At 39.2% G+C, this 18424-nt stretch overlaps 1 protein-coding gene across 5 annotated transcripts in view; it reads right to left on the reverse strand.

Annotated features, from left to right (window-relative positions):
* Positions 1–7607: 7607 nt before the first annotated feature.
* The window catches only part of LOC133607833 (lathosterol oxidase-like), a 31268-nt gene continuing 20451 nt past the window's right edge, over positions 7608–18424 (reverse strand). For 2 of the 5 annotated variants that reach the window (XM_061962828.2, XM_061962831.2), the window contains exons 2-5: positions 11738–11952; positions 11547–11679; positions 11371–11471; positions 7608–8345 (exon numbers count right to left, since the gene is read on the reverse strand). In XM_061962828.2, the coding sequence (XP_061818812.1) occupies positions 7905–8345; positions 11371–11471; positions 11547–11679; positions 11738–11952 (890 nt within the window). In that variant the 3' untranslated portion in view covers positions 7608–7904. Of the gene's footprint in view, positions 8346–11370; positions 11472–11546; positions 11680–11737; positions 11953–13435; positions 13563–17899; positions 17995–18424 lie in introns of those variants that run through there. The other 3 variants (XM_061962829.2, XM_072913763.1, XM_061962830.2) reach the window with 3 other exon arrangements.

An 18424-nucleotide genomic window follows, 5' to 3' on the forward strand; every position in this document is an offset into this window, starting at 1 on the left:
TTAAACTGTATTTGTAAAAAACATAACATTTTTATTAGAGTAAGCCAGCATTTGTGGGTGTTTTTTGTCAGATGCAAAAATATTGTTTTAATGCTTAAATTAATGTGTCTGCCAATATGGAGGATTATATACTCTATCCAAGATGAAATACTTCTCTAAACTGGACTTTAAGACACAATTAATGTGGTCTTACAAAGTAGGTTTTCATGGAGGATAGCTATTGCTGCTTCAGATACAAATACAGAAAGGTAAGATACACTCACAAAACTTGATTTCTTTTGTTAAAAGCAAATGGGACCAAAAAGTATTTAATAACAACTTTGTCAAATATTTTTTGGACCCATTTATCATATCATAATTACGGAGCCCCTAAAGGGACATGGAGGGAAACAAATGTTTTGCGAGATCTCGCAATACTTTTTGCTGTCACAGTTGGGTTTGCAGCTTGCTGCAGGATCGTTCCTCCAATGCTTCACGGACTACTCCGGACGACAGCGTGAGGTAGGAGTTGGTTTATTTCACTTGAAATAGAACAAAACAAAAAACTTACTTAGCACCGGAATCAGGAATCAAGACCAGGAATAAACAAAGGTGACTGTTGCATGCAGCAAACAACGAAGCTACAATGAAAAGGCAGAACTAAATAGAGTCTCTGATGAGCAACAGGTGCGCTAAAAGGCAGGTGAAAATCATAAGTAACCATGGTGACTGAACTCAGGAAGTGCATAACCAGGAACTTAAACGGAGTCCAAAACAAACCGATAACACAAAACATGATCCGACCACGGATCATGACATTTGCGAGATCTCGCGATACTTTCGCGAGATCTCGCAATACTTTTTGCGAGATCTCGACCATAATACGATTTGATGTCTTTATATGTTAGGCCAATACTAAAATATGAATCAATAAACTTTTCCAATGGATGATGGGTAGGCTCCTCCATCGCTTTGTCTTGTTTCACTTCCGGTTCACAATCGCTGTGTCTGTTTTACTTCCGGTTCACTGACATAGGAAAAAACTTTTTGCGAGATCTCTCTATACTTTTCGCGACATCTCTCTATACTTTTCGCGACATCTCGCGATACTTTTCGCGACATCTCGCGATACTTTTCGCGACATCTCGCGATACTTTTCGCGACATCTCGCGATACTTTTCGCGACATCTCGCGATACTTTTCGCGACATCTCGCGATACTTTTTGCGACATCTCGCGATACTTTTTGCGAGATCTCGCAATACTTTTCGCGACATCTCGCAATACTTTTTGCGACATCTCGCAATACTTTTCGCGAGATCTCGCAATAATTTTCGCGACATCTCGCAAAAGTTTTTTTTCTTATGTCAGTGAACCGGAAGTAAAACAGACACAACGATGGAGGAGCCTACCCATTATCCATGGGAGAAGTTTATTGATTTCTATTTTAGTATTGGCCTAACATATAAAGACAAAAAAATGGTATTCTGGTCCCACAAAAGAGCACAGATAGTAGGTAGGCTCCTGCATGCTCCCGCTCCTCCATCGCTGTGTCTGTTTTATTTCCGGTTCACTGACATAGAAAAAAAACCTTTTGTGAGATCTGGCAAAACATCCATGTCCCTTTTGGGGCTCCGTACATAATATCATTATGATCATGTTTTTATGAAAGCGAATTACTCCCTTCTTTTTCCTGTTACTCTAATGTACAACCTAAATCAACAATGATTCGAGCTGCACATATGAATTTAAGTAAAAAGAAGAAGAAAAAACCCTCACCTGGTGTATAGTTCACTGCACGTCACTGCTATCTACACTTCTGTTCAACTCTAATAATCACTTATTCTTCTGTTGTTTGATACTTGACATTAGTTTTGGATGATACCACAAATGTGGGTATCAATCCGATACCAAGTAGTTACAGGATCATACATTGGTCATATTCAAAGTTCTCATGTGTCCAGGGGACATAGTTCCTGAGTTTGTAAACATAATATAAATGAGAAAAAAAACAAAAGAAGATTTTGTGATGCTAAAAAATGTCGATGTAATCATAGTAGTATCGACTCCCTACGCTCCTGTACTTGGTATCATTACAGTGGATGTTAGGTGTAGATCCACCAATGGCGTTTGTTTGTATTGTAGTATCCCGGAAGAGTTGGTGCTGAAGGGAATTCTGGGAATTTGTTCTGTAGTGTTTATGTTGTGTTGCAAATATTCTCCCAAAAAGTGTGTCATTGTTGTTTAGTGTGGTTTCGCTACATGGCACATGTTTATGACAGTTTTCGCGTTGTTCACACGGCCACCCTTTGTCAGAGTTTGTTGGTGACGAACCCCAAGATGCAGAGATGACGGCAGGCATTGAGTGAGAAAACATGATTGAATTAAACACTATGGCAAAACAACAAACAAAAGGGTAACGACAAAAGGCGCGCACAAGGCGGAGAACAAACTTGGCTATGAACTAAAATAGCACAGAGGCTAACTGTGGACAAAAACAAAAACACTTACTGTGACACGAAGGAACTAGGACATGAGCAGAGTGAAACAAAAGTAGACAGAGCTGCAACAACAAGTATTAAGACAGGTAGTAATGACATTGGCAATGACAATAATCCAGCACTGACTGGAGGGGAAGGCAGGTTTAAATAGCAGCTGGCTGATTGACACCAGGTGTGGCCAGGTGCCAATCAGCCACAGCTGAGGGGAAGCAGCACTCAGGGAGACAAACAGGAAACAGAACCAAAACAAGAGCGCTGACAGGAAATACTACACACAGAGGAAAAACTAAAACAACCTAAGCCTGACACCCTTAGTGTGACATGTATGGTTGTTGACCAAGTATGAACTTCATTCACAATTGTGTATTGTGTTCAAAATTAAGATGACTGATTCAATGGGTAATGATTGATCATATTGTGAAATCTTGTCTTGACTTTGTCAACTGTTGACATTGCGTGCCATGATGGCGATGATCTACAGTGCATAGCGAAGCATGTTAAGCTACCACTCACTCCTTCTACTGGGATAATACTTAATAAATGTGCTTGGCTTGTCTCCTCGGAGACAAGGATTAATGATTTAGAAGTAGTTACACAATGTTGACTGCGGCTAACTAGCGAGCTAGCCACTTATTAAAGCACCTCTTCCTGAGGGTGTTTCAGTATTATAACTTCAGTTATTAAGCCAAAATTCGACCGTTCACCCTTTTCTGTCTAAACACTGTGTCTGCTTGTAAGTACTCTGTGATTGTGCACTGCCGAACATGCCCGTCGTGCGTGACGGTGGGGACCGGTACTTTTTAGAGGCGGTATAGTACCGAATATGGTTCATTAGTATTGCGGTACTATACTAATACCAGTATACTGTACATAAAAATACAGTAGTGTTTTGTATCCATTAAAAAACAGGCAGAGGTATATTTGATGTCTTGGGCCACTGTGACATTATACACAGTTTGAACAGTAACACTGTGTTTGAATATTTAACCAAGTAATTCTTAAGCGTACTTACCACAGTTTAGGAGTCTCTCGCTCTGGCCTTGGTCCTGCTCGAAGAAGATAAACACAACGAACGCACCGCATCTTTTCTATCATGCACACACACTGTATCTTAGGTCCTGGAGGAAGAAGTACCAGGTGCGAGGAGAGAGAGTTGACAAGCATGCACAAGTTAACTTTCAGTTTCGTTCAACACCAAGGAAGACAAAAGCATATGCGAAGGGCGACCATTTTAGCGAAGGCTCTGGACCACAGGTGTCAAACTCAAGGCCCGGGGGCCAGGTCATTTTATCTGGCCCGCAAACATCTGGAAATGCTATGTGTCAATAAAGTACTTCATATTTCTCACTAAATGTCATTGATTTTTTTCATTTTGACAGAAAAATATATGTACTTGTGGAGGGGGGCGTGGCCTGCGAGCCTGCCGCAGAAAAGGGTGTGCCAGGACCGGCCTGGAAGACAGCAACAGGTGAGTAGATAACCCAGGTGGGCCTTGTTATCTAATCACCTGTTGCCTTTATTAGCAGCAGCCGGACGCAGGAGTGAAAGACATTTTACTGGAAAGCAAAAGCCTCTGCACATTGATGAAAATAAAACAAGTGTTATACCCTGCATTACGGGCTCCCGTGGCAGTCCGAAGAACCCACTAGAGGGCAACCTCTACAGTACTATTTGAAATGATTGCAACAAATATTACAGTATAGTGTCATACTTTCCAAACATATTTTGTATAAATAAAAATACTTAACTTTACAGCAAACTACCCATCAAATGAATAAAAATGACAATACATTTTACGTTGTTCTTTACAGCAGTGGTCCCCAACCTTTTTGTAGCTGCTTGAAAATTTGTCCCACGTATGGTAATTTATTTTATTTTATTTTATTTTTTTTTGTCATAAAAAAATACAATCATGTGTGCTTACGGACTGTATCCCTGCAGACTGTATTGATATATATTGATATATAATGTAGGAACCACAATATTAATAACAGAAAGAAACAACCCTTTTGTGCGAATGAGTGTGAATGAGTGTAAATGGGGGAGGAAGGTTTTTTGGGTTGGTGCACTAATTTTACGTGTATGTTGTGTTTTTTATGTTGATTTAATAACAAAAAATAATTAAAAAAATATTTTTAATTTTTTTTAAATTTCTTGTGCGGCCCGGTACCAATCGATCCACGGACCGGTACCGGGCCGCGGCCCAGTGGTTGGGGACCATAGCTTTACAGCATATTACTGTAAATAAATAAAAAACGACTACTGTTTTTTTTGCGTTAAAATTCTGTTGACTGAGCTGCCAGTTTTTGACTGTAAAATCTACGGTTGTAGTTTTTAACGGTGTATTACTGTAACCGGAAAGACGGTACATTGGTTTTTACGGTACAAAAACTGTCAGTTAAGTTGCCAGAATAAAAAAAAGAACTTGTACTGTTTTTCCATTCACAATATAATCCATCCATCCATCCATTTTCTACCGCGTCTTCCCTTCGGGGTCGCGGGGGGCGCTGGAGCCTATCTCAGCTACAATCGGGCGGAAGGCGGGGTACACCCTGGACAAGTCGCCACCTCATCGCAGGGCCAACACAGATAGACAGACAACATTCACACTCACATCCACACACTAGGGCCAATTTAGTGTTGCCAATCAACCTATCCCCAGGTGCATGTCTTTGGAGGTGGGAGGAAGCCGGAGTACCCGGAGGGAACCCACGCAGTCACGGGGAGAACATGCAAACTCCACACAGAAAGATCCCGAGCCCGGGATTGAACCCAAGACTACTCAGGACCTTCGTATTGTGAGGCAGATGCACTAACCCCTCTGCCACCGTGAAGGGGGGTTATATATAATGTTGTAAAAAAAACAAAAAAAAAAAAAAAAAAAAAATTCTGGCAACTAAACTGCCAGCTTTTCCATAAAAGCCCCCCCAAAAAACAGTGGTACTGTTTTTACATTTACTGTAAAATGTTGTAAACCCCCCCCCCCCCCCCCCCCCCCCCCCCCCCCCAAAAAACGCTATATTTTACTGTAAAGTTGTGTAAATGTAAAGTTTTTACTGTAAAATCGACAGTCTACTTAAAATAATTTTAGGGCTGCAACTAACTAATTTGATAATCGATTAATCTGTCGATTATTACTTCGATTAATAAATCGGATAAAAGAGACAAACTACATTTCTATCCTTTCCAGTATTTTATTGAAAAAAAAACCCAGCATACTGGCACCATACTTATTTTGATTATTGTTTTTTCAGCTGTTGCAGTTTATAAATAAAGGTTAAAAAAGAAAAACAACAACAAAAAAACGTAGCCTCAGCGCATGCGCATAGCATAGATCCAACGAATCGATGACTAAATTAATCGCCAACTATTTTTATCATCGATTTCAATCGATTAGTTGTTGCAGCCCTAGTTTTTACGGTAAAAAAAACGTCAGCTAAGTTGCCAGAATAAAAAAAAGAACTTGTACTGTTTTTCCATTCACAATATAATGTTGTAAAAAAAAAAAACATTCTGGCAACTAAACTGCCAGCTTTTCCGTAAAAGCCCCCCCGGAAAACAGTGGTAGTGTTTTTACATTTACTGTAAAATGTTGTAAACCCCCCCCCACCCCCAAAAAACGCTATATTTTACTGTAAAGTTGTGTAAATGTAAAGTTTTTACTGTAAAATCGACAGTCTACTTAAAATAATTTTAGGGCTGCAACTAACTAATTTGATAATCGATTAATCTGTCGATTATTACTTCGATTAATAATCGGATAAAAGAGACAAACTACATTTCTATCCTTTCCAGTATTTTATTGACAAAAAAACAGCATACTGGCACCATACTTATTTTGATTATTGTTTCTCAGCTGTTTGTAAATGTTGCAGTTTATAAATAAAGGTTGGAAAAAAACAAAAATAAAAAACGTAGCCTCAGCGCATGCGCATAGCATAGATCCAACGAATCGATGACTAAATTAATCGCCAACTATTTTTATCATCGATTTCAATCGATTAGTTGTTGCAGCCCTAGTTTTTACGGTAAAAAAACGTCAGCTAAGTTGCCAGAATAAAAAAAAGAACTTGTACTATTTTTCCATTCAAAATATAATGTTGTAAAAAAAACAAAAATTCTGGCAACTAAACTGCCAGCTTTTCCGTAAAAGCCCCCCCAAAAAACAGTGGTACTGTTTTTACATTTAAGGTAAAATGTTGTAAACACCCCCACCCCCCAAAAAACGCTATATTTTACTGTTAAGTTGTGTAAATGTAAAGTTTTTACTGTAAAATCGATAGTCTACTTAAAATAATTTTAGGGCTACAACTAACTAATTTGATAATCGATTAATCTGTCGATTATTACTTCGATTAATAATCGGATAAAAGAGACAAACTACATTTCTATCCTTTCCAGTATTTTATTGAAAAAAAACCCAGCAAACTGGCACCATACTTATTTTGATTATTGTTTTCTCAGCTGTTGCAGTTTATAAATAAAGGTTAAAAAAACAAAACAAAACAAAAAACGTAGCCTCAGCGCATGCGCATAGCATAGATCCAACGAATCGATGACTAAATTAATCGCCAACTATTTTTCATCATCGATTTCAATCGATTAGTTGTTGCAGCCCTAGTTTTTACGGTAAAAAAAACGTCAGCTAAGTTGCCAGAATAAAAAAAAGAACTTGTACTGTTTTTCCATTCACATTATAATGTTGTAAAAAACTATGTAAATTTAACACAAAAATTCGGGCAACTAAACTGCCAGCTTTTTCCGTAAACCCCCCCCAAAAAACAGTGGTACTGTTTTTACATTTACCGTAAAATGTTTAAATTTTTTTTAAAAGGCAATATTTTACAGTAAAACTTTGTAAATGTAAAGTTTTTACTGTAAAATCTACTTAAAACTAATTTATATAATTAATAATGAAATCAAGAGGTTATTATGAATAACTTACATAACTGCCATGTGGACCTCAATGAAAACCAGTTTGACATCGCTGGTCTGGACTTTGGACAGCTCGGTCTTCTCTCAAAAACTAGTATTGCGTTTGTTTGTATAGAATAAATATCGTCAATTTTCCTCACCTCTCGTTATTTCGACAGCTTTAGAACTAAAGAATCTGGGAGGGTCCCGATACTTATCAATAAAGTGCATCTTTTTATTCATCAACAAAGTCTTGGATACAAGTACTTTTGAGTATCAAAGTTTTCCCGATGGAATTTCAGAAGACGTATTTGGCAAATACAAGAAGCCAAAGTACTCTCAGCTGTGTAAATACAGAATCAGATGTCCCTATGAGTTGCGGCTTACCTGACACATGAAACGTGACGAATTTGGGCCGTTAGCCACTTTAGTGTTGAATATCTTAAAATTCCAACTTGCTATGGAAAGTGGGACTTTAAGTCATTTCCAGCAGAAAGATTCCCCGCAAGCGTTACTCCTCTTTGCACGTTGCACCTCGCACTCCGTTCACGCCGCCGTTCGCCGGCTTCGCCTCCGCCTGAAGCTTGCGGATCAGGTCGCGCGGGCCCTTCCCCATCAGCGCCGACGGGTGGCGGTAGGAGCCGCCCAGGCGGTCCCACAGGGTGAAGTACTGGCCGTAGTTGTAGTCGAAGAAGAGGTGGTGGTCGGTGTGGTGAGCCGAGCCGTTGATGACCCCCGTTATGGCGGCGGGCACGCGGTAGTCGCCGTCGTGGATGGAGATGGTCCAGATGTTGACGAAGACGTACAGCGCCAAGTAGAGCACCTTGTGGAGCGGGAAGAGGAAGGGGTAGATGTGGTACGGGAGCCCCTGCATGAAGCCGTCCACCGGGTGGAAGGCGTGGCTGGCGAACGGGGTGGGGATCTTCCACACGTGGTGCGGCTTGTGGAAAAGCTGGCGAGGGAGAGACAACAAAGGGAGTCCACCAAACTGACGGACACATTTAAATCCACGCCAACATGGTTCATGGTAGGTGCCATGCCCAGGGTCGGCCCTCGGCTTTGTGTGGCCCCTAAGCAAGATTTTATTTTTGACCCCATTTTGCTCTTTAATACTATTTTCTTATTATGGGCCTGCTGTGAAGCAAGCACCTCATATTAACATTGCTTGGACTTATCCTTGTTATTTTTCTTTTGTTATCATGCTAACGTTAGCATGTTAGCATTTTAGCTCACTTTGTCCGTATAATCCCAAAAATCATGGCTTTTGATACATACTTGCCAACCCTCCCGGATTTTCCGGGAGACTCCCGAAATTCAGCGCCTCTCCCGAAAACCTCCCGGGACAAATTATCTCCCGAAAATCTCCCGAGATTCAGGCGGACTATGCGGACCTGAGTCCGCTTTCCCACAATATAAACGGTGTGCCTGCCCAATGACGTTATAACTGTAGAATGATGGAGGGCGAGTTCTTAGTTCCTTATGTGGATTTATTGTTAGGCAGTTTCATTAACGTCCTCCCAGCGCTGTAACAACACACAACAACAGCAGTCATGTTTTGGTCTGCCGTAAAGCAGTTTGTCTGCCGTAAACAGCAATGTTGTGACACTCTTAAACAGGACAATACTGCCATCTAGTGCATTTGATGAAAGCACTTTTGTGCGTGCCACACAGCAATGCATCATCAGAGAGGGTGTTCAGCATGGTTAGAAAAATAGTGACAGAGAATAGAACAAGGATGGACAATTCAACCCTTAACTCAACAAGTATATGTGTAAATAAATGAACACTTAAATTCAAGTATTTCTTTTATATATATATATATATATATATATATATATAGATACAATAAAATAAATATATATTTATAGCTAGAATTCACTGAAAGTCAAGTATTTCTTATATATATATATATATATATATATTTTATATATATATATATATATATATATATATATATGAAATACTTGACTTGGTGAATTCTAGCTGTAAAAATACTTCTCCCCTCTTAGCCACGCCCCCAACCACCCCCCCACCCCACCTCCCGAAATCGGAGGTCTCAAGGTTGGCAAGTATGTTTTGATTCTTGGTGTCATATTAGACTAATGCTAACTTATCCTATGTTAGCATGCTAACATTAATATGCTAATGTTTTATGCTAGCATTTTAGAGAATCGTATATCCGTTTAAACCTAAACATTAGGGGGGGGGAAAAATGAATCTGACGAGCAGGGAAACCTGCGAAACAGGCTTGTAGGGATGATACAGCCTCTTGTGTTTTTTCCTGACCTAAAATATATATAATTGATGTATATATGTATTTTTGGGGTGTAGGTTGTGATCAGTGACGTGCAGTCACTAGAGGCAGGTGATCATGGAAAGAAAAAAAATGTAACAAGAAAAAAAATTAATTAAATTGTTATATGTATGCGGTGATTATACTATAAAGTTATTTTCCATTTAACTTAACCAGTTTTAGATTATTTTTATTCAAAATCGCTGAATTTTCACATTTGCCGTTCAAATACTGAGAAGAGACGGTGCGGTGAACAGCAGCCAGTTGAGGCACGTCACTCAGTGCCTCAACATGGACGGACTCGGCTAACTGCTGGCCTGCTGTGCAGTGAGACCGTATTGCTATATGAATTATATTATACATTTCCATAGTTTAGTTAGCTGAGGTATATAATGTACAGTGTATTTTGTCAACAACTGTATGTGTGTAACGTATTTCTTGTGCTGAGCGATCATAAAACGGCTGCAAAAGACGCACTGGCTGAGGCTCGCCTCCTGCACCCCCGCCGTAGAATTGTTATATCAACTAAAGCCCACACTTAAACTTTCCACGTGCAAGATTGAATCTATTTAAAAAAGTTATTTCATAAGAAGCCAAAAAGTGCAAAAACAATAATGTTCGTGTTGGAGGAGTTGTGAATGACTGCAGGGCCACAACATTAGGTACACCTGCAGACTGCAGGTGTATCTAATTCACAACTCCTCCAACATGAACATTATCGTTTTTGCACTTTTTGGCTTCTTATTAAATAACTTTTGTAACCTATTTTTATGGGCTTTCCTCTTTGTGATGTTAAGTTCCTGTTATGCGCTGTTATACAGTATATGCCTTGAGCTCTTATTTTGAAGGCGCCAAAAGCGGAAGTGATGATATGTTGTAGTGGAGCGGAGGTTTTTGAAAGAATGTAAATAAAGTGGAGCCTCCGTGTTTGTTATTTTGTAGTTTCATACAGTATAGGCCACATTTATAAACCCTCGGTTACACTTTTTTAAATAGATTCAATCTTGCACGTGGAAAGTTGAAGTGAGGGCTTTAGTTGATATAACACTCCCGTCAGGGGGTTCATTAATCCAGCACAACAGCGGCGAATGGACTTTATTTATAAGTAAAGGTAAGACCATAATAACGTTTTTTTTATTAAATGTGCTTTTTTGTGTGCTACAGTTTGTATGTGTAAAGTTAAAGTTAAGTTAAAGTAGCAATGATTGTCACACACACACTAGGTGTGGTGAAATTTGTCCTCTGCATTTGACCCATCCCCTTGATCACCCCCTGGGAGGTGAGGGGAGCAGTGGGCAGCAGCGGCGCCGCGCCCGGGAATAATTTTTGGTGATTTAACCCCCAATTCCAAGCCTTGATGCTGAGTGCCAAGCAGGGAAAAATGCTGGTATGAGCTTTTAAACATAACCCGTTAACTGCTGCCAATCAAATGGTGAATAAGATACTTTATGTTTGTAAATGTGACTGTGATGAAGTCAGTGCCTCACCAGCCATCAACCTCACCACACGTCACTGGTTGTGATATGCATTTGTAATTTGATTCAAATAATGGTTTAATTGAACAGTGTTTACGCCCTTCATTTGATCCCATTTGAAGAATTTAAAAACACTTTCACTTTCAGTGGCGACCCGTCTAAGCAGCTGACGACTTGGGCCTGAAGACCGACTTTGCGAGCGTACTCACCTTGTAAATAAGTTTGTGATGCAGGAAGCGGTGAATCCAGTAGATGCACATGTCGGTGAAGAGCAGGAAGGAGATCATACTCAGGAAGAGTCCGGTCCAACCTGCGGGCGAACAATGGCCATGAGAGGATTGTACGCTGAGAATAACGAGAGGCGGGCGAGCGAGCGAGTTCGTACCCAAGGGCGAGTCGTGGACGTTGTCGTACACCTTGCTGTAACCTCGGACTTCGGCGAAGAACAGCGCCACGGTGGGAATGCTGATGCAGGGAAGCGAGGTCAGCGCGTATCTGATCTCTCGCCGAACTTGATTCTGCGGGGGGGGTCATGTGATCATCAGCGCCTAATTAAAACGGCGTAGGGAGGGTTACCTCGAGGAAGTGCGGGTGCTTCATGAGGCCGTGGTCAAAGACGAAGTAGTAGCTGATGGCTCCCAGGATCAGGTAGAGCGCCGCCGCCCCGAGGTTGGTCACCACCAGCAGGCTGAGGATCTGTCGCAGGGCGCCGTCCTCGGCCCACGACGCCGGGTACACGTAGGGCGTCAACACGTAGTGGTCGGCGACGTTCAGCACCAGATCCATGGCGGCTGAAATGCGGATACCGACGTAAGAGGAAGTGATCGTCCCGTGCAAAAGTATTGGGACACCATCAGGAGTCAGGACTGAGGCAGACATGAGCAGCAGAGCACTCCTGTCACAGAGAGGATCTTTGCTGTCGGTTCCTAAAGACAGCAAAGTACTCTTCTCAAACAAGCTCCTTTCAAACAGCAGAGCACTCGGTATGGCTCGGTTGGTAGAGTGGCCCGTGCCAGCAACTTGAGGGTTTTGGGTTCGATCCCCGCTTCCGCCATCCTACTCACTGCCGTTGTGTCCTTGGGCAAGACACTTTACCCACCTGCTCCCAGTGCCACCCACACTGCTTTAAATGGAACTTAGATGTTGGGTTTCACTGTGTTAAAGCGCTTTGAGTCACTAGAGAAAAGCGCTATATAAATATAATTCACTTCACTCCTGTCATATACAGGATCTTTGACAAGAGTTTTTGTAGTAGGTTCTTGAAAAAGGAGAGCACTCCTGTCATATAGGATCTTTGACTAGTGTCTCTGGTAGATGTAAGTGTCTATATTAGCTATATTAGCCTACTATCAAAATGACTTTAAAAGCCTTATATAAGTGTTATACTCGGTATAGCTCGGTTGGTAGAGTGGCCCGTGCCAGCAACTTGAGGGTTCCGGGTTCGATCCCCGCTTCCCCCATCCTAGTCACTGGGTTCTTGAAAAAGAAGAGCACTCCTGTCATATACGATCTTTGACTAGTGTCTCTGGTAGATATAAGTGTCTATATTAGCCTACTATCAAAATGACTTTAAAAGCCTTATATAAGTGTTATAATGAAGACAACACATGATGTAAGTGTCTATATTAGCCATATCAGCCAAGGTTGTGAGTTCAAACCCCAGCCGAGTCATACCAAAGACTATAAAAATGGGACCTATTACCTCACTGCTTGGCACTCAGCATCAAGGGTTGGAATTGGGGGTTAAATCACCAGAAATGATTCCTGGGCGGGCGCGGCCACCGCTGCTGCTCACTGCTCCCCTCACCTCCCAAGGGGTGATCAAGGGTGATGGGTCAAATGCAGAGAATAATTTCACCACACCTAGTGTGTGTGTGACTATCATTGGTACTTTAACTTGAACTTTTTACTATCAAAATGACTTTAACAGCCTTATATAAGTGTTATAATGAAGACAACACATGATGTAAGTGTTTATACTAGCCTACTATCAAAATTACTTGGTAGGCTACAAATGCATAATGAGCATTCATGATTCAATGTTTGTGTTTTAAACATTGAACAAAGGATATTTCTATCATTTGTTCATCTTTTTTTTTTTAAACTGCCAAATTCTTTTCTCATATAAAGGATCTTTGACAGGTATTTTTGGCAGTTGGGTCCTTTGAAGATAGAGATTTGTTTAAAAATATCAGTAAGCTCCTGGTATATAGAGGATCTTTGACTAGGTTTTTCGCACTCCTGTCTTACAAGGAATGTGACTGGTGTAGGTACATGGAACAGCAGTAATCTTCTGTATGTAGAGGATCCTTGTCAAAGTTGTTAGTTGTAGGTTTTTAAAAACAGCAGAGCACTCCTGTTATTTCGACGAGGATCTTTGACTAGTGATTTGGTGGTAGGTCTGTAAAAACAGAAGAACTCTCGTGTCATTGGGGATCTTTGACAAGTTTTTGTAGTAAGTTATTTTAAAAAAGCAGAGCACTCCTGTCATATAGAGGATCTCTGACTAGTGTATTTGGTAGTAGTTAAAAAAACAACAACTGCTGTACTGCTCTGTCACATTAGGATCTTTGACAAGCATTTTTAAAATATGTCATAAAAACAGCACAACTCTCCTGTCAGTTAAAGGATCTTTGACAAGAGTTTTTGTCGTGTGTCTTTAAAAAAAATCAGAGCCCCCTTTTCATATAGAGGATCTTTGACTTGTGTTTTGGTAGTAGTTTAAAAAAAACAGCATTACTCTTGTCATAAAGGATTTTAGAAAACCATTTTGTGTAGTAGGTCCTTTAAATATAGTTTTTGGCATATGTTTATAAACAGCTCTAAGCTCCTGTTATTTAGAGGATCTTTGACTAGCTTTTTCACGCTCCTGTCTTACAAAGGATCTTTGACTGGTATTATTGTCAGTATGTACCTAAAAAAGCATTAAGCTCCTGCATGTACAGGATCTTTGTCAAACTTGTTAGTTGTAGGTTTTTAAAAACAGCAGAGCACTCTTGTTATTTAGACCAGAATCTTTGACTCGTGATTTGGCGGTAGGTCTGTAAAAACAGAAGTACTCTCCTGTCATAGGGGATCTTTGACAATAGTTTTTGTAGTAAGTTCTTTAAAAAAGCTGAGCACTCCTGTTATATAGAGGATATTTGACAATTGTCTATGATAGTAGTAGTTTTTCTTTCAACTGTAGTACTGCCCTGTCACATGAGGATCTTTGACAAGCATTTTTAAAAAAGGTAATTAAAAACAGCACAACACTCCTGTCATTTTTGACAGGTTTTTGTCATAAGTCTTCAAAAAAAATCAGAGCACCATTTCATATACAGGATCTTTGACTCTGTTTCAAAACAGCAGTACTCTCATGTCTTGTAGAGGAACTTTGACAAACCTTTTTGTAGTAGTCCGTAAAACCAGCAGAGCAATCCTGTCAAATACAGGATCTACGACTAGTGTTTTTGGCCACAGGTGTTTAATACCGGCAGTACTCTCATGTCTTGTAGAGGATCTTTGACAAACTTTCTTGTAGTAGTCGTTAAAAACACCAGTAGTTTTTGGTAGTAGGTTTTAAAAAACAACACTAAGCACCTGACACTGGTCTCTGTCAAGCTTTAAGTTGTAAGTTCTTAAAAACAGCATAGTTGTATGTCCTGTTGTATAGTCTAGGATCTCTGACTAGTGTTTTGGCTTTAGGTCAGCAAAAACAGCAGTACTCTGTCATATAGAGAATCTTTGACTAGTGTTTTTTCTCATAGGTTTTAAAAAAAACAGCATTACTCTTTTTATATAAACGGGTTTGACAAGTATTTTTTGCACTCGGTCCTTTGAATGTAGAGTTTTTGGCATGAGGTGTTTAAAAACAGCATCAAGCTCCTGTTATGTAGAGGATATTTAACTAGCTTATAGAAAGGATCTTTAACTGTTTTTTGGCAGTAGGTCAAGTACCTAAAACAGCAGTAAGCTCCTGCATATCGAGTATCTTTGTTAAACATTTTAGTTGTATGTTTTTAAAGACAGCCGAGCACTCCTGTCACATAGGGGATCTTTGACAAGCATTTTTTGCATTAGGCCCCCTAACATATAGTTTTTGGTAGTAGGTTTTTAAAAACAGCACTAAGCACCTGAAATATAGAGGGTCTTTGTCAAAGCTTTTAGTTGTAAATTCTTAAAAACGGCAGAACAATCCTGTTGTATAGACTAGGATCTTTGACTAGTGTTTTGGTGTTAGGTCTGTAAAAACAGCAGTACTCTCCTTTCAGATAGGATCTTTGGCAAACCTTTTTGTGGTAGTCCCTTAAAAAGCAGAGCACTCCTGTCATATAAAGAATATTTAACTAGTGTTTTTTTTTATAAGTTTTTATAAAAACAGCAGTAATCTCCTTTCATATAAAGTGGTTTGACAAGCATTTTTTGCACTAGGTCCTTTTTGGGTTTAAAAACAGCATCAAGCTCCTGTTGTATTGAGGATCTTTAACTATCTTTTTCGCCCCCGTCTTATAGAGAGGATCTTTAACTGGTGTTTTTAGCAGTAGGTCTAGTACAGAGGTGCTCATTACGTCGATCGCGAGCTACCGGTCAATCGCGGAGGTTGTGTCAGTCGATCACCAGCCAGGCATTAAAAAAATAGTCCTAAAAATTAGCGATCATAAATCTTCACTATGACGTCACTGTCGTCACTTGATTGACATTCACGGCACCCGAGGGTCTTCTGAGATGACGCTGGCTGCTGCCAGCTCATTAAAATTACCGACAGGAAGGTGAGAAACACTTTATTTCAACAGACTCTGGCGCCGTACCTGTCGTCAAAACTCCAAAGACCGACTGCACAGTTGCGCTAACAAAATAAGAGTCTCAGAAAGCTGGCGTGCACAAGCTAGCAAGCTACGAAGTTTGCCGACAATGTATTTCTTGTAAAGTGTATACAAAGGAGTACGGAAGCTGGACAAATAAGATGCCAAAAACCAACCACTTTCATGTGGTATTGGACAGAAAAGAGGACTTTTTTTCTCCTCCATTCGAAAATGCGGACGTTATCAGCACCACTGTCTGATTCCAATCAATGCAAGTCATCACAATCAGGTAATACACCAACTTATATTCTTGTCTTCATGAAAGAAAGGAATCTATATGTGTTAAACATGCTTGTATTATCTTTAAACACCTTTAACTTGTTAACAATATTAACTATATGTGTTAAACATGCTTGTATTATCTTTAAACACCTTTAACTTGTTAACAATATTAACTATATGTGTTAAACATGCTTGTATTATCTTTAAACACCTTTAACTTATTAACAATATTAACTATATGTGTTAAACATGCTTGTATTATCTTTAACCACCTTTAAGTTGTTAACAATATTAACTATATGTGTTAAACATGCTTGTATTATCTTTAACCACCTTTAAGTTGTTTACAATATTAACTATATGTGTTAAACATGCTTGTATTATCTTTAACCACCTTTAACTTGTTAACAATATTAACTATATGTATTAAACATACTTGTATTATCTTTAAACACCTTTAACTTGTTAACAATATTAACTATGTGTTAAACATGCTTGTATTATCCTTAAACACCTTTAACTTATTAACAATATTAACTATATGTGTTAAACATGCTTGTATTATCTTTAAACACCTTTAACTTGTTAACAATATTAACTATATGTGTTAAACATGCTTGTATTATCTTTAAACACCTTTAACTTATTAACAATATTAACTATATGTGTTAAACATGCTTGTATTATCTTTAAACACCTTTAACTTGTTAACAATATTAACTATATGTGTTAAACATGCTTGTATTATCTTTAACCACCTTTAAGTTGTTTACAATATTAACTATATGTGTTAAACATGCTTGTATTATCTTTAACCACCTTTAACTTGTTAACAATATTAACTATATGTATTAAACATACTTGTATTATCATTAAACACCTTTAATTTTTTAACAATATTAACTAAATGTGTTAAACATGCTTGCATTAACATTAAACACCTTTAACTTGTTAACAAAAACATATATTTCATAAATAAGTAAATATAAATGATATATATGAATGAGGTAGATCCCCACGACTTGATCAATTGAAAAGTAGCTCGCCTGCAGAAAAAGTGCGAGCACCCCTGGTCAAGTACCTAAAACAGCAGTAAGCTCCTGCATATCGAATATCTGTTGTTGAACATATTAGTTGTATGTTTTTAAAGACAGCCGAGCACTCCTGTCACATAAAGGATCTTTGACAAGCATTTTTTTGGAATAGGTCTTTAAAAACAGCAGAACACTCCTGACATTCAGAGGATATCTGACAAGCAATTGTGAGTGAAATCAGTCCTTAAAAAACAGTTAAGTGCGCCTGTCTTATAGAGAGGATCTTTGAATAGTGTTTTTGGCAGGTGGCTCTTAAAAACAGCATATAGAGCATCTTTGACTAGCTTTTTCCACACTCCTGTCATTCGGGGGATAGAAGTAACAACACTATGTTTTCTATATTCATACAATTGCCTGCTTTTATTTATGTTAAATTTAAATGGTCTACAATTAAAGTATTGTACAACAAAACTGCAGTCTTCCAACAACATTATTGCCAGCAGGCAGTGTTTTACAGACAATACACAACATCAACAATACTATGTGTATTCTATTTAGGCAATAAGAAAACAATATAACCTCAAATAGTGCAAAAGTAAACTTGTAGTACAAATACAACCATATAATACACACTGTACCTGGTGTTGGTTACCGTCTTCCGTATTACAACGGCGTGGTACGGCGCTTAAACTAAAGGAGATCAGGAGCCAATCACAGACGACTTTGGTGTTATGTCACATAGCGCGCATCCAATGAGCGCTCAGCTTCTGGTCACATCAGCTCCGCGGTCGGCCGTCATTGGCCAATGGGGCTATCTGCTCATAGCAGAAGGCTCGGTTAAAGTCCAGGCCGGAAATGGAACACAAACTTCCAAAAATTGTTGCTGCCAACAGCTTTTAAACGCTTTGATTCAAAATAGACAATTCCAAATACCATAAAAATAATAATAATAATGCACCCATTTTGGAACCTCGGTGGCGAATTAAAACGGAAAATGCTTTACAAACATACACATTTAAGCTTTGTTTCGTCTTATAGCCGCAAAAATGACATATTAGAATATATTTTCATACATATTTCCAAATGTTTAAATCGTCCGCTCAATTCGGCGTCCTTAAATGCGCCCTAGTAGTTGATATATCGTGTGTATTGGTAGTTTTCAT

The sequence above is a fragment of the Nerophis lumbriciformis genome, linkage group LG09, assembly GCF_033978685.3.
Source record: "Nerophis lumbriciformis linkage group LG09, RoL_Nlum_v2.1, whole genome shotgun sequence".
Classification (NCBI taxonomy): domain Eukaryota; kingdom Metazoa; phylum Chordata; class Actinopteri; order Syngnathiformes; family Syngnathidae; genus Nerophis; species Nerophis lumbriciformis.